Source organism: Anser brachyrhynchus, assembly GCF_964034855.1.
Source record: "Anser brachyrhynchus genome assembly, chromosome: 2".
NCBI lineage: Eukaryota > Metazoa > Chordata > Aves > Anseriformes > Anatidae > Anser > Anser brachyrhynchus.
This window is the reverse complement of record NC_137695.1, coordinates 147581103-147607819: the sequence shown is the minus strand read 5'-3', so window position 1 is coordinate 147607819 and position 26717 is coordinate 147581103. Positions and strand designations below refer to the sequence as shown.

Below are 26717 nucleotides of genomic sequence, written 5' to 3'. Positions count from 1 at the left end.
CCACTACAAAGGGAGAAAGAAACAGACATATTTGAAGCACAATTTTTTTCATACTAAAGTAGATAACTGGAAATAGATCACAAATCATTTGTGTCCGCTTCTCACCTATAAAGGAAGTTTAGAGCAACTGCACCTGATGTGGACATTTACTTTGCAGATTCTTAAACTTAGGTGAGAAAAAATGCCTAGACCAAACTAGTTCAGTGTTTTCTGCAGTGATTTGAAAGAGGATAGAAGGGCTGCTTAATGTGATTTGAATAGCAGTCTGGGCTGGTTGATTGAAAGGACTGACTAAATGTAACTTCAAGGGACTGCATATGCCATATGCACGTGTACCTGGTTCCAAGCACGTTTGACATGGTGAATGGAAGATGTTGTTATGCTCTTTTTCTTTGCCCTCAAAGTCTATGCTTTTCTTTCTGTCAAAACCTTGCAGGCTAAGTTCTTAGAGCAAACCCATTCGGACTTGATGCTGTATCAGCCTACCCTGGCTTCCTTCCAGAGACATCTGAGCTTCCCAGCCCCTTGTGTCGGTCACCGTGCGGGTGGTATCTCGGAAACAGTTGCAGCCTTGCACATTTGGTGGTAAAGTAAACACAAAGCAAAGGTATGACCTTCCTTCTTGGATCTATGGCAGACACAAAACTCTCTCCAGCCTTCCCCACATGCACTTAACTGCCTAGAGTCTTCCTAGTCCCACAGAAGCAGTTGTGATCAGCAGGTAATCAGTGGAATCTGCATCCATATTTCGGGTTCTTTACCTCAAACCTAAATAACTTCTTTCCTCTGAGTACTTCCTTCTGTGTCCCAGTCTGGCTCTTCTGTAGAAAATCCTTTCTTTCAGATTTTTGCTAACCCTATTAGCAAAAAAACAAACAAACAAAAACAAACAAACAAACAAAAACATCTTTGTCAGTGTAAGATTGTGCTGTGTTCCTACAAGACTTTCTCCAGCTTCTTCCCCCAAAACTGGTCTCCCAGATGGACCAGTGCAGGGCTGGGCTTCTGAGGTGCTCTCTTTAACTTTTTCCAAATCTCTCCTGACTAAACTATGCATTCTCTCAGACACATGATCTGATTTTTTTTTTTTGTGTGTGTGTGTGTGTGGTCCCTTGGGGATCCAGGAGTTGGACACATTAATCCTTGTGGGTCCCTTCCAACTTGGATATTCTATGATTCTGTGTTGTCTGCTGTTGTTGTTTGTTTGTTTGTCTGTTTTTGCTGAGCCATACGGGCAGCTAGCCCTCACTTTCAGCTTTTCTAGTAAGCCTCACCTCCATTGGAATAGGAACTGGCTGATACTATTGTCCACACACAGAGAAAATTGCCTGACTGCCATGACCAAAAGAGGATGAATATAGGGACTAGTAATACAATATGCAACCTTATGTCTCTGAGTTACAAATCAGATCCCTGTGTGTTGGGAGGAACCGCAGCCTGAAGTTTCAGAATTTAATTAGTTATATGTAATTACAACAACTAGGAAGGATAAGCAAGGACACCTATCTTATAACCTTCAATCTCTGTGGTTCCTCTGCTTCCCAGATTCCTATAGCTACTTGGATAGTTTGATGTAGAGTTGTTCTGCTATTATTATTATTATTATTATTGTTGTTATTATTATTATTATACTGCTCTTATGTTCTCTTTAGTGAGTCTTTCAGTGGTATGGTAGGATATGGCATGTATAGTCGCTATCATCTGTCACACACTGTCCTGTCCACAAAGAAAATCATACGAAGTGCAGTCATATACATTCCCTGCATGAACTTTAATATGTCCAGTGTTATGTGCCTATATATGGAAAAGGTTCATATCTGAGAAAGCAGGAATGAAAAAGTGCACCTTTCACACACTTGTGTGAGATTGTAATTGTCCTTGTTTCTAGAGAAAATGTATTTCTACCTCTTCAGGCACTGAGAAAGCTCTGTCTCTTGCATATGTGAACTTTCAGGAAGCTCTGGGGAATCTGAGTTATTGAATTCAGATTTCTTCTTGATCTACTGACAGCCTTTCAGATTTCCTCAGACAAGATTTTAAACATTTTCAAGACCTAGAAACTGGCTCACAGTGGGAAAAAAATTCCTCGGCTCACATGCTAAGTATCCGCCAACTCTGCATTCACATTTTTCTGCAGTGTTTTACTTAATTTTCTCCCAACTGACTGATCATCATTGTTGCTCCTCCACCCTCCACATGGTGTAGTCCCACATGCTCAGGGAATGTTGTGGGACAACTGGTACAAAGACTTCCATTGTATGAAGTTGGGAAAATTAGCATCTCTTGCTGGACAATACTTCACTGATAGGTTAATGAAATAGCAAAGACTTGAAAAAACTAGTAAGGGGAAAAAATGAACAGAGGATTCATGACTGAAATCTATTTTCAAAAAGACATTGCTTACATTTATTATGCTCTTAAGGACTGAACTATGTCTGAAACAGTAAGACCAGAGCAATAATTGGCATCTGGCTACTTTTACAAAGCTATGCCTGTTTTGTAAAACATGTAAGTAAAGACTAACACAGCTACTATCTGTGTGGAGAGGGAAGATATATAGTGGAATGAAATTACATTGTGTGAGAGGGTTGCAGCTCCGCAGATGGGCCCATGCTGTACTGCATCATGCTCATGGGGAGCTACAGCCCCTCTACTGCCCCAACACCAGGGTATCGGTTCTTTTTTAGGCACAGGGCGTCTGTGGGATTTAAGTATAGGTATAGCATGGAGGATGTTACGGGTCTCACGAATTCAGAACTCAAAAATGCACATGATCACACTTGCTTCCCAGACACAGAGATCTCTGTGAGGTTAACTCCTGTGCTTTGGCAGGCCACTGCTGCTTTCTGCAAAACAAGGCGATGCAAGTTCCTGGTCCCACCCATCTAATGAAAATTAAGTGAAACTTTTCTTCCCTGTGTTGAAATATCAGCATGGAGAAACCTTTCCAGGCCCAGGGAGGGTGGGGCGGCCTGCAGCAGCAGTGTGCGCCGCATGCGGCAGGTAGGCCGAGCTCACAGAATTCTTGTACCATTCGCTGTTCTCCCCTCCCACACAGGCATAAAAACAACCCGGATTAAGCTACGGCTTTGATCTTCCTCATTCTTTCTTACACACGTTGAGTACGTTAAGTATGACTTCAATAAAAGAAAAAAAAAAAAAAGCAGTTCATGGCTTTCCTACCTGTGCAATCGTATTGAAGTGAGGCAATCTAGAACAATGCCTTCCAACACAACCATAAGCTGACCCCTATCTCTGTGACACATATACTACATGTCATCACACAGTGTCAAATCGCATCTCGTAATAACAGTTTCATCTGGTTGAACTTCAACTACACTGTAATATTCGAGACTATGTGAAACCAAATAGAGCTGTCTGTATATTCTTGTGGCCGTGGTCAAGAATGTGTCACACCGTTGCTTTAGGTACTATTTTTTTTTAAAGTCATTGACCACACTAAAGTCAGTGAAAGAAGTGGTTCTCCCTAATGCCCATGTGAGATTGCTCTGCAATGTTGAGGAAAATATATTCCTAATGGTGTATATTTATTCTGTAATCTTTTTTATTAGAATTATTTTTCAAAACATTGTATTTATAATTAGGATCTGCACCTTGTGTGCGTTCTACACCCGGTGTGAGCAATATTCCTAATGGTGTATATTTATTCTGTAATCTTTTTTATTAGAATTATTTTTCAAAACATTGCATTTATAATTAGGATCTGCACCTTGTGTGCATTCTACACCCGGTGTGAGCAGGAGGTTAATGCTTGCATTGAGGTGATAATCTACAGGAGATCATAAAATCTGTAGGAGATCATAAAATCCTGATTCTCTAAGAGCAGGAAGAACACTGAAGTATTCCTGGTATGATCTATCAAGGTCTTAGGAAGCTGTCTTGTGTTCACTGTTCATCTACAAGCAGATGTATCAGGAGACTGGCGTGGCTGAACAGGGAGCTCATGGTGGAGTTCCAAACAAAAAGGTAGTATAGAGGAGATAGAAGTAGGGATGGGCTACAGTGGAAGAATTTAGGAACATTACCTTAGTATATAGGGGTAATATCAGGAAATCTAAAACTTAGATGAAGTTGTGACTTGCACAGTATGTTTAAAGCAACAAGAAGAGCTTCCACCACTATGTCAGTAGAAAAAGGCTGAGCAAAGAAAATGTAGCTGAATGGAGGAGGTGATGTAGTGACAGCAGACAGGTAAAACTGAAGCATTCAATGGTTTCTCTGCTTTCTTTAACAAGTTATCCTGTTCCTCTGTGCTTAGGGAAAGTGCTAAAAGGGAACAACCAGCAATAGATGAAGGCTGAGTCAGGGATTGCTTGAGAGATATTAACCAGAAAACTCCATGGGACCAGACAGATCACAGCCAAGGTGTTGAGGGAACTGGTTGCAAGGCCGCTCTGTCACTTTGGAAAGGTTATGGTGAACATGGAAGGTTCCTAATGACTGGAATAGACAAGTGTTGCACCCTTCTTCAAAAACACCAAAAGATAATCCAGGGAGCTATAAACTGATCAGCATCATATTCGTCCACCTGGATCTTAACAGAGGGAGTCCTCCCAAAGCACATTTCTGGGCATATCAATGAGGAGAGGCTGACTGGGAACAGCATGGATTTACTAAAGGTAAATCATGCCTGGCCAGGCTGGTAGCTCTCTGTGATAAAATGACCGGATTTGTGGATGAGCAGTGGAGAGCAGTGGCTGTCATTTACCTCAGCTTTAGGAAGGCTTTTGGCACTGTGTCTCCAACAATATTGAGTCGATACACTCACGGGCAGGGCTGCCATACAGAGAGACCCAGGCTGGAGGGCTGGCAGGAACCTTATGAAATTCAGCAAGGGCAAATGCAAAGTTTCTTTCATTTGGGGAGGTAGAGCCTCCTGCACCGACAGATGCTGGGGCTGGCTGGCTTTACTGAGAAGGCCCTCGGGAGTCCTGGTAGACAGCACTGCCCGTGGGACAGTGTGCCCTGGCAGCAAGGAAGGCTCACAGCATCCTGGGCTGTGCCAGCAGGAGCACCACCAGGAGGCTGAGGAAGGGATTATCCTCCCATTCAGCACTTGTTAGAGCACATCTAGACACTGTGTCCTTTTAAGCCACCTCCAGAACAGGAAAGACATGGAAAAATTTGAGCAAGTTCAGATGAGGGCCCCCAGGATGGTGAGGAGGAGCTGAGGAAGCCAGACTTGTTCAGTTTGGAGAAGTGGCTTTAAGTGAACCTGATAGCTGCCTGCCAGGACCTACAGGGGGGTCTTCAAGAAGGTGAAGCCAGACTCTGCACAGTGATATCTGGTGGGAGGACAAGTAACAGTGGGCATAAACTGAAACAAGAGGGTTTCAGACTGGGTATAAGGAAAAGAAAAACATGGGAAAAATACTGGGGTTAGGTTAAATGGTTTAGGTACCCTGCTCCAACACACCATAAATCATGAACAGTCTGACACCATTTCCTGTGCTCCTGTCTCCATCCACTTCTTGTAGAAACCTAAGGTACGTTACCTACCGCAGTGACTTTCCATTGGCTAGCAGTGAAGCCTGTGATCTAGCCCAAATTCTTAATTATAACAGGCACGTTTTTCCTGCAAAACACAGCTACAATCCTTGAGTAAGTGCTAGCTCAAACTTGTGTCTGCATGGTGCAGAGCTGTACGGGCTTACTTGCCAGGTTTCCTGTGTGGTACAGTGTCTTATTTGGCTTGGCCTGTGAGCTAGACTTCTTGGCAAAATTTATTAACTGAGACCCGGTGCTGCAGGAATGGGTTGTATGAGCACCTGACCTTGTTTATGCCTGGCTAGTTTAAACATCTGTGCTGCTTTCTTGGGCTGTCCCTCTTCTGTAGTTAGCAAAGAAACACACACCCCAGGTCTACTTGGCCAGTGAATGCATAGTGGTTAAGAGGGTTGGTTTTGTTTATTTTTTTTCTATTTAAGAAAGGGTGAATCTGGTGTGGTAGGTGAGGTGGAGGATGCAGCAGGCAGTTCCAGCCTTTCCACTGCAGAAACCCAACACAAGTTTGTCACGTGCTTCCCTCAGCCGTGCAGCAGTCATTCCTTCCCACGTGTGGGGCATGTTCCTGGGTTACTTATAATTCTCTATCTGCTAACAGGGTAGATGGAGTACAACTGCCTTCGTTGCTTTGACCGTATTTCAATCTAGACAGGTGCTCCTTGCTTTTGTACATGAAGGAGACTGGTTTTATATGTGACCAGACTGCCTGGTCAAATCCTAGGCAGAGCTTGACCCTGCAGCTAAGTGTTTCTGCTCCTTACCTTCTCCCAGCTCTGAGTTTCCTCCTAAAGAACAAGAGAACAGCCTGTTAATGGTGATTGTCAGCATTAAGGACACCTCTTTTTTTTTGTCAGCCAGCGAGCCCAGTATGGCTAGGCAGTTCCAAATTTCGTTCCCCCAGTCTGGCAAGCATGCTTTTGTGACTTTTTGGCTCAGAGGTGAAGATGTGGGGTGGGGAGGTGTGTACCAGTGTGATTTTGCCTACCCACCTGGATGTTAGTATGCCATTTCCTCTTGACTCGTAAGAACTGACCTAACACAAGTGAGGCTAGCAGCCTTTGACTTGAACTGAAAAAAGGCATTACTTTTTTCAAGAAACTTGGCCTTGAATTAGTCATTAATTCTTTATCATTATCCATTAACAATTCTAAAAGCCAAATAATTTAGCTTAGTGAGTTTATTACTATTGATCCTAAAAAGCGTAATTCTGCTTGGTGCTGGGCACGTCAGTTCTCAGGAAGGGAACAATTCAGGATGAGGCGCATTGTGCTAAGTGAACCTGTTTGCCCAAATACTCTCACAGCATAGCAGGGGAGCAGTGAGAAGAAATGTGGTCCCGCCCCTGCATTCGCGGGGCTGAATAGTTCTCTGGAGGGTGTGTAGCAGCACAGGTAATTTACTGCTGGTAGCCATAAATGGTTTTCTGGAGGAACAAGTAGCTCCTGTGTTGGTCATTGCTCAGAGATGAGCTTGCAGGCAAACTACCAGCTAGGTGAATGGACTGGAGGATTTTCCTGCTGAAGACCAGGTTGGCTAAGTATGACTGTTGTCTACTTGCCTTTGCAGTGCTGTACACACCAGTAGGAGGGAGCCTTAGAGCTGCCCTTCTGCTTTAGTACCTGATGGGAGTGCCTTCATGGTCAGCTCTTCATATACCCAGAAGAACACTGTGTGTAACCAGTGCCAAGGGTGACCTGCAAGGTACGCTTCTGCACTGTGAGTGGTGCCCAGCGTTGTCCTCAGCCTCCAGGTAGCATTCTCTCCTTTTCAGTCTCAAGTGGGAAAGAAAATCTATAGACCTTGCAGAGGCCCTGGGTTGTCTCCTGGCATCTCCTGCTGTGAGGAAAGGAGAGACTTCTAAGCAGGCTGAGGAAAGACTAAGAATAAACAGGTTCAGTTCTGAAAGCGAAATGGGTGCTGTGTCTCAGGAGCATCCTGGACTTAAGAACAGTCCTGGAAATGCTGTAGAAGAAGCCACATGAGTGTGACTCTTCTACTATATGAAGGAAAGTGACCCTTTGGTATTAGCAAAGATATGAAAATCTGATCTATTATGAGCATACTGACATGGATAACTGAGGAGCCAGGCTGTGACATCAAAACCTGCACTTACTGCTCATCATTTGTGGAGAGTCCCCCACTAAGTCAACCCATGACTAAGGTTGCTCAACCAGACCCGAATCTGGGTTCTTGGAGGATAAAGCACGTTTTAGAGCTGCTTCCTTTGTCACAAAGGCACATGTAATTTTAGCATTAGCATCAAACCTTGATGGCTACTGAGGGAGGGTGTTAATATGTTCTTACAATCACCTGTTAAACCAGTAGTGCACACTGGTATAAAAGAAACAATTTGTGCTTGTTTACAGCCTACAGCAATGGTTTTGCTTCCTTTATACTGTTTTCTTTGCACTAAACCTTTCTAGATTCTTGCACAGCTTTTGGGGGGCATCAGAGAACTAGAACTGCCCCATCTCTATCTATTCCCAGGTCACATACAAGCTGCACAGACTTGCAGACAGAAGTGCCACTGTTAAGTTGGTTCCTCACACCTCAGCCCAACAGGATGGGTGATAGAGTGGGAAGCAGAGATAAGTGAGTCTTCCCCTGCATTAGTGAGACCATGTTCACCTCTCTGTGCTTAAATTTGCCCAACCACCCTAAATTACACTCGAAAATGAATTAAAAATTCAAGTTGGTGAATTGGAGACCTGAGCTGACTTTATGGTCACTGCCATCTAGCAGTAGTTATTTTTTAAGCTGGTGAAGTGAAGGCTGGAGGGAGACTTATCCCTCTTTGTCTGCTTTCCCTACAGCGGACGAATGAGGAGGGATTACAGCATGTACAGAAGGTGCCAGATGTCTTTTGTGGCACATTTATTTTCTCTTCTTGAGGAATTCACAGATGAAGTAGATGGTGACTTGGCACTCAGAGTCATTCCACTCTCCCGTGCTGAGCATTTCCACACAGTCCTGGCTGCCGGTGGAGTCGTGAGGCTCCCCGTCTTTCCAGTTACTGTAGTTCTGCAGCGGGCTGCTGTCTGCGTACACAAACTGCCCTTCTTTTTCCATGTCGTTCATCCCAATGAAGGCTCGGAAGAGGCCGCTCGTGGAGATGTAGTCAGCAAGCAGGGCGTTGGTTGCCTCATCTTTAGGCATGGCAAGTGTTCCTCCTCTGTCCCTGCAGTGGATCAGGGCTTCTCTGTAATTCTTCTCTTCTTTGACGATGTAGTAGAATTTCTCGTCTGTCTCCCTGATGCCTGCTATAACTAAAGGTGAAAAAAAAAATCATTCATGGCATTTCAGCAGCTATCAAAGGTGTTTCAATTTGATGGTTTTTTACATCAGAATTAATGAAAGGGAGGGAGGAGAAGTATTCCCACCACTGAATTTATGATGAACAATGAGGACATGATCAGAGACTACTAGTGGGAGTGACAAGCACCGTGCATGCACTAGGACAAGAGCTCTTCAGTCCTGCCTGGCATGTGTCTCCTGTGACACTTGAGTACCAGACGTCCTTCAAGTAAATTTTACCGAATTAAGGCATGCTAAATGGACAAATAGCAGTGTCTAACTCTGGATCACCCCTGTTGCTTTATTGACACCCCTGTCATTGCCATATTGCCACATTTTATGCTATAGATTGTGAAAGAGTGCTGTGGGATAGGAACACAGGGGTATGGATAGTTTCTGCGCCCTTTCCATGCAGAAGAAAGTCAATGCTACTGCTAAAATAAGCCATTTTAAATACAGCTTGATATTCACAGCTGCTGTAGCCACCAAGGGGCATTGACTAGGAAGGAAACTGTGGTTGCTCAGCAGCTTTAAAAGGCAAACTTCTTAGGCAATGTGTATCCTATTGAATAAAGCAGTGCCAAGAAGCATTCCTGGGTAACTGGCAGTTGATCGTCCCTACTGTTGGATTGCTGGACTGGTCCTGGCCAGAGCTTTGGCCTGGGGCAAATAACATTTTCCCACACAACTCCGGAGTTACCCCAGGCGCAGTTTAGCGGAAGACCACTCCTGGTATGGCCATTCAGTTTTGCAGGATTTAGTAATATAGATGAGAGCTGTGCCAGCTGGCCATATAACAGTCTCAGACACATTTTAATTTACAGATATTGACTGAGGCCTAGAAGAGGTTGTGGAGCCTTCTCAAAATCTCTGCCATGCCAGGAAATGCTTTTCCTTCCTTTTGGTAGGGACATTTTTCACTGTCCCACTGACAGCACTGCCTGCAAACGTGACTTTTTATAACCCATGGTTTCAGGGTGCTGGTGTCTCCCTTATTACAGGACAGTGACACTCATAGTGAGGGAAGGCATGAGGAGAGTACCGTGAATGCAGTCCTCGTGCACAGCAGCAGCAAGATCTAGAGTTTCCTAGTGCTTTTCCTGGCTCTTTGAACCAGGTCTGCACCAACTTTTTTCCTTTCATTGCTTGAGTGGCCACTGAGCCTGAGGGTGAGCAGGCCAGCAGCACAGAGGCAGTTAGCAAGCGGTGCCTGGTTCTTTTTGTGATCCTTTCACTTGTGCTATTTATCATTGCTGTGTTGTATTTGCTTTTATTCATCAGCTGCTTGTATCCTCACAGGTGCAAGACTGCCTACTTTCTGTATGTGTTCGCATTGCATCGCACGGTGAGCCCTCTGTCTTTGCCTGGATGCTGCCACAGAACAATGGTAGAAGAATAGCAGTGACAAAAGTTATGAGAGCCAAATAAATCACAGCAAATACACAACATAACAACCCTTACCATTCTTTACAAACTTGATGGATGTGTTGAGCCGAGCAACATTGATATTCAGTTGTCCAACAACTCTGCGGTATCTTCCACAGTCACAGACCGTGCCTGATGCAATGCAAAGAACAGAGGATTTATCTGTTCAGAAATATTTGTGTGTGTATATGTGTGTGTAGGGTCAGCCATAACCCACCTCCAAACCTTCTGAAGACTTTTAAACACGTGGATGGGATAGTTTGCCATCTTTCTTCCACCCATATCAGTGTAGGATTTACACATCCCCTGCCCCTCTCATCATCAATTCCATCTGGCTACTGAGAACTGGCTTGAAGTGTTGATCACACAGTGTCACATCTGAATGCCAAAGGTATCCTTTGGCACCTCTGTATCCATAAACAGCACTGATTCCTAGACTTCTGACAGAAACAACAGCACCACTGTTTTCTCAGTAAAAGAGTATTGGGAGGATGCATTGAGGTGGTACTGGAAATACCTCAGTAGAAGGATCATGTTAGTGATCAGCTGCATACAGCTGTGGTACAGCAGAAATAGTTGATACCAACTCAAATAATCAATGGCTGTCAAGCACTGAAGTCTCAGTTGTATCTTTTGTTGGTAAACTGAAATTTGGCTTAATGTAGGTTTTGTTTGTTCCTCTCTTATTCTCAGGAAGAAAACAATTTGCTGATGGTTTCCCATAAAGAGCCAGACTGATGCTGCTTATGAAATGTCTTATAAATGAACACAGCTGAACATTCAAAGTGGGAAAACATTCAAGGTTATTAGGACTGAGAAGAACCTTCTGGGTCATCAAATCCAAATTCTCCTGTATGCAAATGTGTTGCATTCATCTGACAACAAACTGTGCTCTATCTAAAATCACATATATTTTTGTCCCTGTGATCCTATTAGGAAACTATTAAAGGACTTCATTCCTTTGGTATTCAGAAACTTTATTCTAGTTTCCAGTATAAAAATATTCCTGGCCTGTTTACACATTAGTTTTCATCTTATCAGCCATTCTCTATTAATTTAGGCAACTTCTCCCCATGTTGTGAATGTTTTTATATTCATAGCCATCAGTCATGTCCCTGCCAAGTCCTTATTTTGCTAAACATAACTTTTTCAGTCTTTTCCTGTTTGTTTCACCCATTCTCAAATTTGTACAGACAAACCAACCCTGAAATCAGAGACCCAGAAAACTCAACCATTCTTCAGAGAAGGATGAACAGCATACCTGCTTTTCCCTTTTTTCCAGACACCCCTGATAAGCCTTTGGCTCCTTTGTCACCTGAATAAAAAGAAAAATACATATTCAGATCTCAGACAGTACATATGTCAGGGGAGTGTATTTGAGAACCCTGTTTAATAATATATTAGTGGTGTGCTTCTGATAGGAAGCCCTGATGTACTGTACTGGCAGATGTACCGTACTGGTAGATGTACTGTACTGGTAGATGTGCCAAGTCAAACAAGCCATGATTAATTCTGGTGAATGAAAATAAGGAGAACTCTTTAATAACTAACTCACCGATAACACAGGCATCTTGAGTGCTGCTGGTTCCTGGTACTGCTTTAAATACAAACTGCCCAGTGATCCCAAGAGGCTGAAAGCACTCAGAAAACCTGAGGGAGGTGAGACCCGGCTTCTCTCATTGCCTTTCAGGACAGAGCCCTTTCCTGGGATCGGTAGCTTCATGTCAGGACAAGGGACCAGATGGGGCTGATGGTCACTAAGCCAGCGAATTCATGTGTGCAACAGATTATGTTTGCAGGCAGCAATTAGCACCTGCATGAAATGAGGTCAGTAAGGAACAGTGTTTCATTTCAGGTGTAGTTCATGGAAATGGGATTTATTTTCCTCCAGCTGCTTTCCCCTAGTACTGTAAATCATAAAAATGATTTTTATAAAAAAAAATTGCTTCTCCAAACACTACTCTAATAAAGGAAGGTGACCAGCATTTTTTTTTTTTTTTTTTTTTTTTTTTTTTTAAAGTAATCTCAGCTGTGATTTGACAGCTATCAAAAGTCTTGGCTGTCTGGATCAAGAGCAGATGGACTTTATCCGAAATTAGTGTCAGCTCTTCTTTTAAAAATTAAAACCTTTAGAGGCAAAATAATGTTAACACTTGCTCTGCTTTCTTGATAGCCATGTTTTGATGTGCTTTTTCTTTTATATGGTTGTATTATTATTATTTTTTAAATAGAAATCAGGAGCTGGCTGGCATTTTAATTAATATCGCTTGACAGCCTGCACACTAATATACTGAAATTTCAGGGTTGCTTCGTTAAGAACTTGAATGTTTAATGGTCAGTCTAAACAGTGACTTAGTGGCCTTTGCTTCTGCAAATAAAAAAGGAAAAGAGAAAAAAATCCACCTAGAAGGGGGCAATAGATTATACAGTCAGGATGACAGCTTGATTTAAAGGCTGAGAGCATTGGTTTACTTTCAGATAAACAGTTTTTGGATTCTTAAATTCTAGTCTCCTTTGGTGCTTGGAGACATCTTAGGAGATAGCTATCTGCGTCTTCAGTTGTCTAGGTACTTTTGAAAATTAATCCCTCAGGCCAAATTCTTTTGTTCTTCTCTGATACTGCGGCTGGCTAGGGGCCATCAAAGGTTTATTAAAAAGCATTGGCTTGAGAAGCTCCCAGGAGAGCTTGTTCCACCCACTCTCCCGCCTGTCTGGGCTGATGCTTTGGTTAGAGACCACGGAGTTCCCCTTAGGATAGTGGATCCCTGCTGAGCTTTTGAGGCAGGTCTCATTGTGGCAGAAGTAATATTTCTTCTTAAGTAGCTCTAAAAGGAAAGCCCGAGCCTCTTTTCAGGCTACTAGACCAATAATTTTTTGAAATGATTATCCAAGTAGAGTTGGAGTCTGCCTTGATTTGCAAGGAGTGGTTGTCCTGCGTCACCTAAGTGCTCTCTTAAAACTCTAAAAATCCTTCCCTTACCCACCTGTCCTGGGCATCCCTTGCTCACGTCTCCCACACCAGTGCAGATCACCAGGTGGGGCATCCTGAGCACCAGCGGAGTATTGACTCAGGCCCTTCAGCCTCTAAAGCAGAGGCACTAGTTCGGCTATCTCTTTCCAAGATATCAGAAGATTTTGGTACTTCCTTCACAAGGGCCAGATTTTCTCCCTTTCTCTTTTATCATCTCAGAGGACTGATTTCTTAACTCACATAGCAAATTATTTTTAGCCGTGTAAGTGATATATTGCACATGGGAAATAAAACTATTTCAGTTAGCTCTCATCACTGATCTTTATGCGTAGTTTTCTCTGGAGACCACTGGTCACAGCAGGTATTTAATGTACCTCCATACCTGGAACTCACACAAAACACATATTTACCTTGAGGGGAAAAAAAAAGCAAACAAGAAAGTTCCCAGATCAGGACTTACCCTTTCCACCAATAGGACCAATTTTCCCAAGCATTCCCTGGTCACCGACATCCCCCACAGTTCCTTTGTTTCCTGAGAGAAGAAACAGGAGGAAAAGGGTAAGGATGGCTTCTGTCGTTTCTTCCCCAAGACACTAGCCCTTTACTGCTGCTGTTTTCCCTGAGCGTGGCCTGTCCAAATGTAAGGCACGGACACAAGCGTGCTCCTGTGAGTATACAGGTGAACACATTACAAGCTTTATGGTTTAACTTTTATATAGAAAGTTTTATAAATGAAGCTGGCTTGTACCAGCCTGGGCTGCTGAGGTGTTTCTGTGAGCCGCAGGGTTACAGGCAGCCCCGCTCTTCTGGCAGGGAGCAGCAAAGCGACTCCAACACCAGAAACCAGCCTTTAAACAAGGTCCACAGCAGCACCCTGCTGGCAGCACAGGTTCGGATCGCTGCTGCTGTGGGATACCAGCAGGGCACTGCAAGGCACCTTAGCAAAACTGCCTGTTCAGCTGCTCACAAACATCGTATTTTCGTACAGAAAATACAAAATAAAACTCCTAATGAGTATTGATATAACTTCACAGGCCATCAGCATGTTCCTTGGGAAGTGTTTCTCTGCTGATTTTTTCTCTACCCCAGACAAAAACCTTGGGTTTATTCAGGAAGTTAAGTACTCAGGCTTTGCTGGGAATCCTCCATCTAAGCAGGATTACAAATAGGGAACTACTTGTTGTGCTGTGTATGCTTTCCCAGTCCTCAGAGCACCAAAATAATGGATGCCTTTTTGACTGATTGACAGTTTAAGTTCTAATTTCTAGGAAGTCTCACTTTGCACACTGAAGTTAACATCACTAAGTCACTTCTTAATTGGTTTGTTACATGGTCTGCTTGAATCTTACCTGATCTTTTTAAGGTAAGAAGCAAAGCCGTATGAGTTAATTTAAAAATGAAAAAGGTTTTCATTATAACAGTAATAACAGGATGTTTTTAAAGATTCTATAAAGCTAGAAACTTTTCTGATTAGACTTAAAATATTAGACCACTGTCAAGGAAGAAAGAACATGGATTGCATTATCATTAAACTTTAATGATACATTAAGCTTTTGAGTTAGAGTATGCAAACAAGGCTGACGCTATCCCGTCTGGTGCCTCAGAGTGCTCTGCTCAGCTCGCTGTGAAGGTGTGGGATATGTTTAATAGGAGTCCTGACACTTCTTTGGCTCCTTGTTCTCAGCCCTGATGCTGCTTGCTCAGAGGAACTTTGTTTCTCAGTTTGCTTTTCTGCAAAATAGGGACAGCTGAGACTGAATTTTGTTGAGCATCCTGATGCACTGCCAGGAAGTAACTCTCAAAATTCAGTTACACCTAAAGGATCATTTCACTAAGAGAACAGTGATCTTCCTGATTGTACGTATGATTTAGGCAGTTATCAGTCTTCTGTATCACACTTATGGTTGTCACTTGGGAGATCAGCAGTAAATGTGCTGATTTATTACATGAAATTTACTTTAGATTTATTGCCAGGTGTAGCTTCGGTATCTATTGGCACGAATTGCACCAAACTCTCAGAGCATTGTTAGGTTCACTGATTAATATTTGACAGGCATTGTGAAATCCACCGGGGCAAGAGGAATGAAAAGCATTAAACAGCACTGATCATATGCACCAGTACAGTTGTGTATGTTGATATTCATATATCGGTAATAGCAAACAAACTGACATAAATACCTTTAGGTCCTTTTGGTCCAACTTTTCCTTGTTTGCCAACTTCTCCTCTGTCTCCTTTCTCACCTTCATCCCCTTCCAGAAACATAAAATAAAGCATCATGCGACATTTTACTCAGTGCAGTAAGACCAGTTATACACTCTCAGAAAGTAAAGTCCACCATCATTTTTTTTTCTACTGATTTCTTTTTATTTCACATTGAGGGCACAGTAGCCGTGGGATAAATTTCCAAATAAGAGCTGATGAATCTGATCATCTGACCATTAGGAAAAGCTAAAAATTTTCCCTTTGGGGGAAGCTGTTCCAAAAAAAGGATTATACACCAACACCAATTCTTATCCTTTAAGGCCTATTAGCTGTAAACAGATAAATAAATGAATTGAATTTATTCAGTAGATAAATATTGGAAAACCTGAACATACCAGGGAGAAATGCCAAGGGAGACCATTGAATTTATTAATTGTTCCTAGTGACTCTGAGTTCAAGGTATGCAGATGCTACAGAACAAGAGGATTATAAATGTGTTGCAATAGATCTTAGCATAGTCCTTAGCACTTAGTGTGGCAGAAGTCTTGCCTTCAGTTTTTGACAGGTGGCATGTGTTAACATAACAAACGTCTTTTGCAATTACTCCAATACTTTACTTTGAATTAGTCATTCACAGAGTATCTGGAGGAAGTAAATTCATTGCATTCATCATTCATTAGAGTAGTGCAGAGATTTCCCCAGATGAGACCAAGGTCCTGTTACACAGGTTACTGCCTATACGTATAGTAAGAGACAGCCTCTCATTGAGCAGCTTACAGTCTGAAAGAGCAAGACAGCAATCAGTAATGGGAAAGAAATGTTATCTCTTTCCTTAGGAAAGAAGTTGCACAGAATTTCATTCAAGGTTATGCAGCAAAACAAAACACCAGAGGTACAACTGAGATTATTTTGTCTTCTAATTCTTAGTTTTGATCCAAAACCTGAGGACATCTTTCCACTTTTTTTTTTTTTTTTTTTGACAAATACTGGGAGGGACACCTACACCCTCCTGCAGCAAAAGACCACCACTGAATACAGACAGCCTTCCAAAATCTCCCCCCTGTTCCTGTTCCCTACCATTGTCTGCAAGACAAGAAGAAGGACAGAAGAGAAGGACAGATTACATGACAAGACCAGTAACCCATCTCACCGAGGATGGTGTCTCCAGCCCTGGAAGAAGGTGTTCAGGGAACTGGGTGTGCTGAGGGTGACTGCTCCCCGTGAGCAATGGTTGGAGGGCTTACCTGACCCAAGGACCACATCCAGGCAGCTTGTGAGAGCCACTTCTTATTCTACCCTGCACGGATTAGTCTCGTGCCTTTTAAATGCAGTTAGATTTTTGGTCCCTACAATATCCTGTAGCAAAGATGTCGATGATTTAATGTGCTGGGAGAGAAAGCAACTTCCCGTGGTTGCTTTCAGGTTGACTCTTTCTTTGGGTGTCCTCACTGTTTTGTGAAAGAAAAGCTACCCACTCATTATTTACCTTCTGCTACTTTTGTAGCCAAGACAAAGCATATCATGGGGTGTCCCACTGGGTGATGGGAGAAGAGAAACGGGGCACATTAACTGCAGCACACAAAATGTAGCAGGGGGTCCTCTGGCACGTGAGCGTGCGCCACAAAATCTGTAGTGCTGGGGCTCCCTTGTGGGGGGCAGACTCACCCCATCAGTCAGGATACCCTTGGGGGTGGTGGTCAGTGGTGCAAACAGCAAATGATAAAGGGCTGAAATTCAGTCTGAGTTGGAGGGAGGAAGCATTTGTTAGAGGGAGGGAAAAGGAAGAAACCTGACGTGTGTGCTAGTTCACTCAGGCACTTTGTTTTTAATTCCAGCTGCCTCAGGACAAAACAGGAAAGGAAAAGGTTGTAACCAGCCAGAAGCAGAAGTTTTAAACATCTTTTTATTCTCACTGATTCTTCAAAGACACTTGATAAGTCGGTATGTATTTCCAAAAGCCAAGCTTCTTAAAATCCTGATAAAGCTTTGGGTCTGAGCCCCAAGCAGATGGAAGGATGCCTGCTTGTACTGGGTTCTTGTCTGGCGGTCATCAGACAGCAGAGCCAGAGAATTTGCAGTTTAATTTTGCTGTTGACCTCAGTGCTAACATCATTTATGACTGAGAAATGAAGCAATTGTCCTTTCTAAACCCACCTGTGAAACTCTTCAGAAAACTGTAAGAATCACTTCGTAGTAGGACAGAAATTCAGAAAGATTCCCAGAGGTTGGCAAAGAGCTCGTAAAATGAAATTTCAGGAAAAAGTTAAGAGCTGATGTGTTCATGGTCTGCAAAGCCATGCAGGAGAAGAAATGTGTGATAACAGAAAGGAATCAGGGTGTGATTAAAAGGCTGGAAAAGCTGGATGAGTTCTGACTAGAAATGTAGCATGGGGTTATTTAACAAATGGGCCATGCTGTCCAGCAGGGGAGGGAGACCTAGGAGCCTCTTCACGTCCAGCCTTTACCTGTGCAATGAATTTCCATGTGCAAGAGGTGCTGTAATTCTGGGTTTGGTGTAGAAACAGCTGAGGGAGTTTCTCTGGGCTGTGTCACACAGGAAAGCAGATGAGATTCCTGCTGACCTCCCTACCCAGGGGACTACCTGTACTACTCACCACCCAGTCACCTTCCCCGTGGCTTGCAGACCGCTCTATTGGGTTAAGGGCTCTGGCGAGGCTGCTGTTCTCAAAGCATTGCTTAGGCACTTAATCTTAGAAATAGAATCCTGGAAAGAAAGTCAATATAGCAGCAGAGAAGCTGTGATTACTTCCCAGAGATGTTTTCTTCCAATCTCTCTCTGGTTTAGAGCCACTAAAGATGCAGTGGCTTTTTCTGAGATTTTGGACAGGTGGGGCTGCCAGAGATGAAGCTAGGTTCCTGTGTTTGGGCCATTAGACTCAGAGCCGACAGGTAAAAGGAGTAAAAGGTGTGGGAAAGTTTGTTATGGAGATTTTGAGAAATTAGAAGGTGTCTCAACTTTTATTGCTAACATCTCCCATGTAATCCCAATTATTGCTCAAACCACCTAGAAGGAAGACCTATCACCTGTTTCATCTTGGCATAAAGCAGCCTACGATGTTCTGCCTTAGTTCCATTACCTGGGAAAATGAGAATAATGTTAATTTGCCTATCTGTAAGAGGAGAAGGGAAATCCTGCTTTTCTCCCAGTATCACATCTGAGAATGGATAGGCTATTGCAAAGCAAGGGTAGAAGCCAACAGCATTAATTAGTGGTACCATTTCATTGTTAATCTAATACGGGACTAAGCCCAGTGCTTGGAAACATGGAGTTATAATTATAAATCCATTGTGCCCGCCTTGAGCTGTTGTGTGCAGTGATCTCAAATTTTGGCAAAAATTGTGAACTCTTGGGTTATGCTCCCCCCTTGTGGTTTTACTGTGATTTGCAACGAGGTAGGCGGGTGTGTGGAAGGTTGTTTTGGACAGTTGAGTTGGCTTTCTCTCTAATTTCTAACAAGCATCTCTCCTTTTCCTCTGGGACCTCATATGGACAGGGCATCCCCCTGTACCAGCCACTTATTTTGTAGTCTGACAGAAAGGGAAATCTAACTCCCGGTTGTGCTCTGGACTGAGTTTTTCAATTTTTGTACCACTGTGCTTTATGCTACATGAATTGTCTTACAGAAAAAAAATAAATAAATAAAAAATAAAAATCTGATCCTGGTCTCATATGCCTGATATGGTTATGGATGAAGCACTGGGAGCCAGGAGCTGAAGCATGGCCATTTCTCTACCTGTTCATATTCCTGCAAGTTGATTCACTTCTTCTGTGTCACAGATTTAAATTATCAGAATGTTTAAGTTAACACATGAAACAATAAGTTGCTAGACTTTTCCATCTTGGGACTGCGTGAGGCAGAACAAAAGAGGAAACGATAAGCAGTAAATGACTTCTGCGGCCATTAGAAAACAGTAACTGTAATTGAGTGAGAGAAAACCGAGTCCTTTCTTCTCCTATAAACAAGCTCAGGGAAATGCTGAAGGTCTAATAATCAGCAGGATTTTTAGGCAGTTGAAAGGATCTCTGCCTCTTTAGAAGTTTCACTGAACAATGCAATGTTGAGAGGTTACATTTGGTAAGAATGCAATTAATAAGAATATACTGACCTTCGGGTGATTTATATTTCCTTCCTCAGTCTTTTGTTGGCAGTTTATCTGGTTTGTATTCACGAACGGAGGAAGTTTTCAGGTTAAATTGTTCACATATGTTTAGTGGCTCCCCAAGCCTTGCAATTAGGGTCTGACCCTGGATCTTGGAGAATCAGGCTGTAACCCCCAGGGATTACAGAGACCGTGTTTATCGGGAGATACAGCCTGGGCGAGAGCAAGTCTGCGGGCTGGTTGGAAGCTGAAGCTGGGAGGGGGCTCCTGACGGGGTTTAGGCATGTTTTACTCCAGGAGCACTTAGTATCCAGCCTTTTCACTCACAGCCCTGCTGAGACTCCCCGGCTCCACGCAGGGTTTTACTGAGACATGTCTCCAGATGTGCTGACAAGCCGTGGCCTCAGGTCAGCTGCAATTCCTGTCTCCTGACCAAAAATACTCCATAAATGTTAATGTCTCTTAAGCCTCTCTTTTACAGTGAATCAATTAAATGCTTCCTCTGAAGCAAAAGAAGGACGAAGCCTTTTCTTGGTAGAGCCCTCCCAAAAGTCCCAGGTTCAGCTCCCTGAGCCTGCAGGCTCAGCATGCATCACAGCCCCGGCTACCTTCCTCCACACTCCTGGGCATGCCCACCCTTCCAGATGGTAGAAACTCTGCTTTTGGTGGGCTAAAGCACAGTTCTTCTCCTACATCAGGTAGTCTGAACAGAAAAAAGGACACGCCATGGGCAGTCTGCAACCTACTGACGCTGAGCCTTTGCAGCACTTGAATGTGTACTCTCTGTTGAGAGGTTCGGTCACCAGAGGGAGTCGCAGACTCCAAGAAATAAGTAAATAAATAAATAAAAACCCAACACCAAAACAGTTTGTCTTTCCATTGTACAAGCATGTCACAGTTACGTCAATGGAAAGACTGAAGATTTCCTCTAATTTCACTTTCGTTGTCTTGTAGACACTTAGCGAATTTCCCGTAGCTGTGGGGGTTCTTGTTTCCAAGATGCATAAGACTAGTGAGGACACGATTTCTTGCCCTGCCCTGGAGTAAAATGATATCATCTGGCTGGAATCGGTCCGACGTGATATGCCCTTCCCCAGCCTTCCTCCTCCTGTCTGACCCCAGCAGTGACCTGCGTGCTTCTGTCCCACTCTGGGTGATTTCGAGCACTCTTCTGACCCCGTGTGTAACGAATTATGGGAATGAAAAGGGAAATGCCAATATGGCAAATAAAACACACATTTTTAGCAAGCTGAACTAGCTAAGTGAGGACTCTGACTAATAAACAGCTGAGCCAGCGCAAGGTGAAGGTAGGACCATATGATCTGAATGACAGAAGAAAAAGATGTTGGGCCTCCCTTTTTGGGAAAAAAAAAAAAAAAAAAAAAAAGACAGATCAGTCCAGCTGTAGTGTTTAACTTCACCCACAGCCACTCTTCCAGGTGCCCTGCAGGGAACATGCAAGGCTCCACAGGTTGCACTATGAGAATAGAAGCATTTTGCTTACAATTTCTTGGGCACTGTCTTTTTTTCACCCAGCATCAAGTTAGACAGCAGGGGCCCAGTCACCTTTCCTGGTGAAACTGAAAGAATCTTCAAGAATAAATTGGATTATCTGCTCACTTTTCTGCTTTCCACTTATTAGCAGCTATTGACTTCACTAGAAATACCCACTTCTACTGTATTGCATGGGCCACACTCAAACCCTCAGTAGGTTCTGTGAAGCTCCACTGACCTGGATTATTTGAAAGTGTGGGCCTTTGTGCACGGATGGGACATATATTGTGTCTTTAATAACACAGAAATCATTTAATCTGTTTCTGATTCATCTTTCACTTGATCTGTCCCAATTTAAGCTTCTTCACCTGATCCCCTGCCACTATGATGTGATCTCAAAGACCCATGGCTTACAGTGGTTTGGGTGAGGAATCAAACCAACATTGGTGAGAAATACAGACCCGATATCTTCTGAATTTGTATTTAAGTGCCCACATATATGCTTTATAACTCAGGTTGATAAACATCAGAAACTTAACCTGTGCTAAAATACATGAAGGCTAAAATTCATGGCAAAATAGAATTATGTGTTGATTATAAAGGGCTCTTCAGATCAAACGTGAGGCGCTAAGAGGGAAGCTTAGTTATAGGTTTGAACAGCCTATAGGATGTGGTAAGGCACTTTATATTTTCGGAAGAAAATGTGGATAGCAACATATCTGGTTTCTGAGAGAGTTTTAGATTTTCCAAGAGTGGAATTGCGTAAGCACAATTAAAGCTGAGAGATGGACAGCTATACTGGAGACCACAGTAAATGCTATTTTGAGGAGCCAGCCAAAGTCATAGAGTTTATAAGCATCGTTTGTCAGCAATAATAGTAAGGAAATGCTTTCCATCTGAATTGCTATGGGAAACTCCCAATATTCTTCAGATTTCATCTCATTCCAGTTTCTCAACCTGGGCCTGATTCAAGGCCTTTGAAGTTCCCGTGTCTGGATTTCAAAGGGAATGATCTGGGACCTGATAGCAAGATAGTAAGATCTGGAGTCAGTGCTCAGACACACTCCTCCAAATTCACATGAAATCATCTCTAGCCTTGTTCTGCGCTTGTGCGATGCCAGCCTTATTCTTCTCCCCCTACTCAAGCTTTTGATAGAAGTTTAGTAGCCAAAGTTTTGGGCTCTCAGTTTATTTCTGCCCTCACGTTGTTGCTTACTGATTTACTCAGGCCAGAGCATGGACTGACAGCTGGTGCTTTTCCTTTCACAGCGTTCACTGCTGCCTTCCCACAGTTTCCCAGTTCCTCCCTCAGGATCAGCAGTCGCCAGCCTATTTCCAGGCTCGGAAGGGTGGAAAGTGAGCGACAGGGCCATGACTAATTTTGCTAGTCCAAGCGCTTGGCTACCCTGGGAAATTCATTGTGTTATTTATGCCAGATCTGGTTCTGTTTGGACCCAAGAAGTTAATGGAGTACAGAATTTGGTCTTTACTGTCCTACTTAGTCAGCTGTGGATAAGCATTACCTAACCTAAGATTTCAGAGGTCCTGCACCAAACCAGCCCAGATAAATCCAATTCATTCTTAAATGTCTCACATCAAACACCCCAAATCACTAGTTACAAATACTAAAAACATGTTTTGGTCCAAAGCACAAATTTGCTTCTTTTTCAATATTTCAATAAGAGTCCTAGAAAATGCTTCTCAGATTTTATTCTTAACTTCTATATAAGCCAATTTGCCATGTACCTCAAAAGGTTTCTTAAGGAGACAGGACAAGACAGCCATTGCAGCAGGGCTATGTTCATTAAAAAATTCCCCTCTTTTTGAGAAGTGACCTGAGCATTGCATAGAAAATGAGACTGGGAAAGGAGGACCAGCTTTTGCTTTTCTCTTACGCTCCTTCCCGCCCGCCCCCTCCCCCCCTTTTTTTTTCTGGAGTGAATATTTACAAAATTTCTTTGCATCATTCTTTAAAAACAGACCTCAACTTTCATTTTCTAGCATCAGGAATGGAAAAGCAGAAAATAGATGCAGGGGACTGCAGAGTGCCTGGTTTGGATGACAAATAACCACCAGGGGTCAGGCTGAAACCCCTAATCATTTCTAAATGCTGAAGAGTTTAGCTCGGGCAGATTTTCATCATAGCAACTGAAAGTGGAAAAGACACAGGATTTCTACTGTCTTTCTCCTGTTCCTAGGAGACTGTGTCCTTCCAGAGTATTTTATAGCTCTTTGTGTTTTGTGGTTCTGCTGACACACTTTGGGAGCTGGTGGGTCTGTCACAACTGGTGCGAAGACTTTCCTGGTGATCAGCCTGGAATTACCCTTTCTTTTCATCCCATCACTCATATTATACCTCACTGGTGACTTCTCAGGTCTGAGCATAAACAAGGCTATAATTCTGAAAGGGAAGAGCTTGGCTTACACAAATTATCTGGAAAAGTTACAAGTGGTTTGTACAAGCAGTGACACCGATGACTCTTTTTGAACAGGTGATCTTTAGGGTGAACGTGCGGGAAGGTCAAGTGCTTGCTCCTGTTGTAACTATGAACGCCTAAATGATGAAGTGAGTACTGCAGCCTTCAACAGTGCAAGAGCTTAGTGATAAGGTCTGAATCTCTCCAAACATCCTCTCTCCTCCTTTAGCCTCCTCTCCACGGTGCTGTGTGATGGGAAGAGCAGCATTGCTGCTGCGTGGTACCAAGGCCGATCCCACTTGCGGCCCACAGAGTGGAGCTACTCCACAGGGCAGTTTGTGCCACCACAGCTTTGCACAACTATTTAATACCTTTGAATTCCTTGCACATCTAGGTGCTTGGTTCCGTTAGATACTCCATGTATCCCATTAATGTCCAACGGAGGGACAACAGGAATCTGGCTTGTGGTGGTGAAAGAAGCTGGCCACTGTACTGTGGGAGCTCAGCACCTCTGACTTGTGAGACCTCCATAGCTGAAGACACCGAGCAAATGGGAGGTGAGGTGGAGGAACTTGTGCAGGGTGGGTCAAAACCTGTATTGGGGAGAATGTTTGACAAAAGGGCACAACAAATGTAGCACAGAAAATAAACCTTACAGCAGTGGTAGTCTGAGCCTTGCCCGTTGTCAGGGTTAAAGTCTGGGCAGCAAAGTGTTGCCTGTGGCTGTTGTGTGGTCCTAAGCCGGGGACCGCGTGCCCTGAGTCCTTAGACACAAGATGGATAGAGGAAAACTGGCAGCAGGACAGACTGGCTTCTGCCATATTAGGCCAGCAAGCTTCATCACTAAATACAAGAGATGCCTGAGGAGGAACAGGGTAGTTCACACACCCAGCCAGCTCTGTCTTTAGTTGCCCAGCTCACCGTCATCAGCTTATAACTGCCCTGGATGAGCTCAGATCTGGTGGGAACTGAAATCAAGCTATAGGATCGTACCACGTAGACTGCAAAACATATTTGATGACCTGCAATGGATTTGAGCCAGTAACTTGGAGCTGATTTACACTCCTTTTACCAATCATGGATCCTGGCTATGGTAATCTAATTTTACAGTAGTAGTGAGGACCCTGCCAACACGTGTTTGGCTCCTCCATCTCAGTATCAGCCAGGGGGCGATAGGACTGGCAATGGATATATACTGACTTTCTCAGTACCGCACTTGCAAAGAATCATAGTATCTAACCTTGAAATGCTCCCTGTTCCAGCTAGACCACAGAAACCACCTGGAGTCCCAACTACTCTCACGTTGTCACAAGACCACCTCATTAGCCTCATGACTTGTTAAACACAATTCTGTCAAACTTTGTTCTCCAGCCTGCCATTATTCATGTACTAACTAAACAAACTCCCACTAGCTCCCCTGGGAATCATTACATCTCTCTACATTTATGCTGCGGCAGCAAAAGTTTAAGCTTGGTTTGTAATCATAAAGAAATTAATTTGCTGATTAAAAATGGTCCTTTAAGCAACATGCATTTGAATAATCTATCATAAAAAAAAAAATGAGTCTGGAGCAATGCTTTTGACTTGATAATCTTTTTTCTGCTTAAAATTTAAATCAGTTGCAATTTTTTTTCCTCTCAATCTGTAGCCTATAGAAAAATACAATGAATTACCAAAAAGAAAGCAATAGTTCGAACTGCAGTAGCCATGGTGTGGAATATAGATTTTAGATCTCTCATTGCAAGATAGATTTGTATGTCATGGTCCTAATTTTTGGCTGAGGTACCCTCCAGCCAATTCCATCGACATTAGTTATGTTGCCCAAAAAGTAAGTTAATGCAGAAAATTTGGTTTCAGATATTTGCAAAGAATTTTGAAGACAAAAGAACTGCACATGCCAGAGCTGATCTAATTCTTGTTGAGGTCTGCAGTGAAGGTGCTGTTTAATTCAACAGGAGCTGCTGGATCAGGTCTGATGAATGCAGTAGAGCTCTGTTTACAGGTAAGCATTTGGAAATGATGTCAATACAATCATTTTAAATATTGCATTTCTCTCTCTACCTATATGCAAAGTGAACAATTAACAGTTCAAAATAGGTGCTTACTTTCAGACAAAGTTTCTCAATTTATGGCTGCTACCTGTACCGGCTGTGTAATGAATACAAGAAGTAAGAGAAGATTTACGTGGCTGGAAAAAGGTGCAAAAGGACAACTTTAATATATATGAGAATATGCGAGACAGTTCCTGAAACTAAAGAAAAGCAAATTCAAATCTCATTGCTTCATCACTTTCCCCCATTACAGTTTCACTTTTCTAGACATTTGTACAGTCTGCATTAATTTAGATCTTACATCCCCAGCCTGTGCCACAAGCGTTCCACATCTATTTTAAAAAAATCAGCCTTTATCAGTACTGGTCTCAGCATTAGTAACCTCATATTCCTCACCTTTTGGTCCAGGTAAAATTGTGTGTGTCGAGCAGATATCTGTTGTAGGTCGATTGTCAACATCAAAACCAAAAATCTGAACTTGGAAGATGAAAAGCACAACTAGGGTCCCGTATTTCCTTAGCTGTTGTTCTTTCTTGCTGCTCATCCTTGTAGCTTCTCAGGAAATGCCTTTCGTTTTTACAGTCTTAACAAATGCAGCTGATTCAAAAATAAATGCTCTGCTAACTGAAGCAGTGCAAAGATTGGGAGCTACATGCACGAACAGCTAAATAAAGTGAAGAAAGGAGTTTGATGATGCTGTAGTTATTTCTGTCCTGCACATTATCCAGGATATTTATTTAACACTGACAGCTGTTTATTCCAATTTATCTCTTATCTGTGAGATGTTTAGCTGCTTTTGCCATGGAAAATTTCTTCAATATATGGGGATAATCTCTTTTGTCATTCTTTTTTTTTTCCTTTCCCTGCTGATTCTTCATGCCCAGCTTTTCACTTACTCAAGAGACAAAAGACTGTGGTATTGTATCCAAGTGAGTAGTAATTAGTTATAGGATACTTGTGGCTGGTTCTGTTCTGGAAGAGTAACTCAGCCTCCTTATAATGTGTAGAAAGACTACCACAAGAGCTTTTCTCCAAGGAGACCTTTTGTGACAAGGGACTAGCTGCCAGTCTGCTGTGGGTGGAAGTCACTGGTGTGATTTCCTTTTGGATGCCATCTACCCAAAGCCCCCATAGCGGGGGATGAAAAGTTGATTTTTACCAATGGTTGTTTGAGCCAGTAACCCACAAATGATGGTTTTATGCTTACAGATTTT

The 26717-nt window shown here is 43.0% G+C and overlaps 1 protein-coding gene and 1 long non-coding RNA gene across 3 annotated transcripts in view; one reads left to right on the top strand and one right to left on the bottom strand.

Moving 5' to 3' along the window:
• Nucleotides 1-8367: 8367 nt before the first annotated feature.
• COLEC10 (collectin subfamily member 10) lies at nt 8368-26393 on the bottom strand. The gene is made up of 6 exons (XM_080582038.1): nt 25900-26393; nt 15395-15466; nt 13677-13748; nt 11507-11560; nt 10282-10377; nt 8368-8792 (listed from the first exon to the last, which is right to left on the bottom strand). The coding sequence occupies exons 1-6, from the start codon at nt 26045-26047 to the stop codon at nt 8401-8403; spliced, it is 834 nt and encodes a 277-aa protein (XP_080438164.1). The 5' UTR covers nt 26048-26393; the 3' UTR covers nt 8368-8400.
• The window catches only part of LOC308190512, a 37640-nt gene continuing 26395 nt past the window's right edge, over nt 15473-26717 (top strand). For both annotated transcript variants that reach the window (XR_013947283.1, XR_013947284.1), the window contains exon 1: nt 15473-25454. This is a non-coding gene — a long non-coding RNA (uncharacterized lncRNA). The remainder of the gene's footprint in view (nt 25455-26717) is intronic.

Bases quoted from the DNA above. Each gene is read 5' to 3' on its own strand.
- COLEC10 (XM_080582038.1), bottom strand. From the start codon at position 26,047: ATGAGCAGCAAGAAAGAACAACAGCTAAGGAAATACGGGACCCTAGTT. The intron at 11,561-13,676 runs GTAAGTCCTGAT...CTTTTTATTCAG, and splicing joins TGGTCCTATTGGTGGAAAGG to GTGACAAAGGAGCCAAAGGC. The intron at 8,793-10,281 runs GTAAGGGTTGTT...TTTCACCTTTAG, and splicing joins CATCAAGTTTGTAAAGAATG to TTATAGCAGGCATCAGGGAG.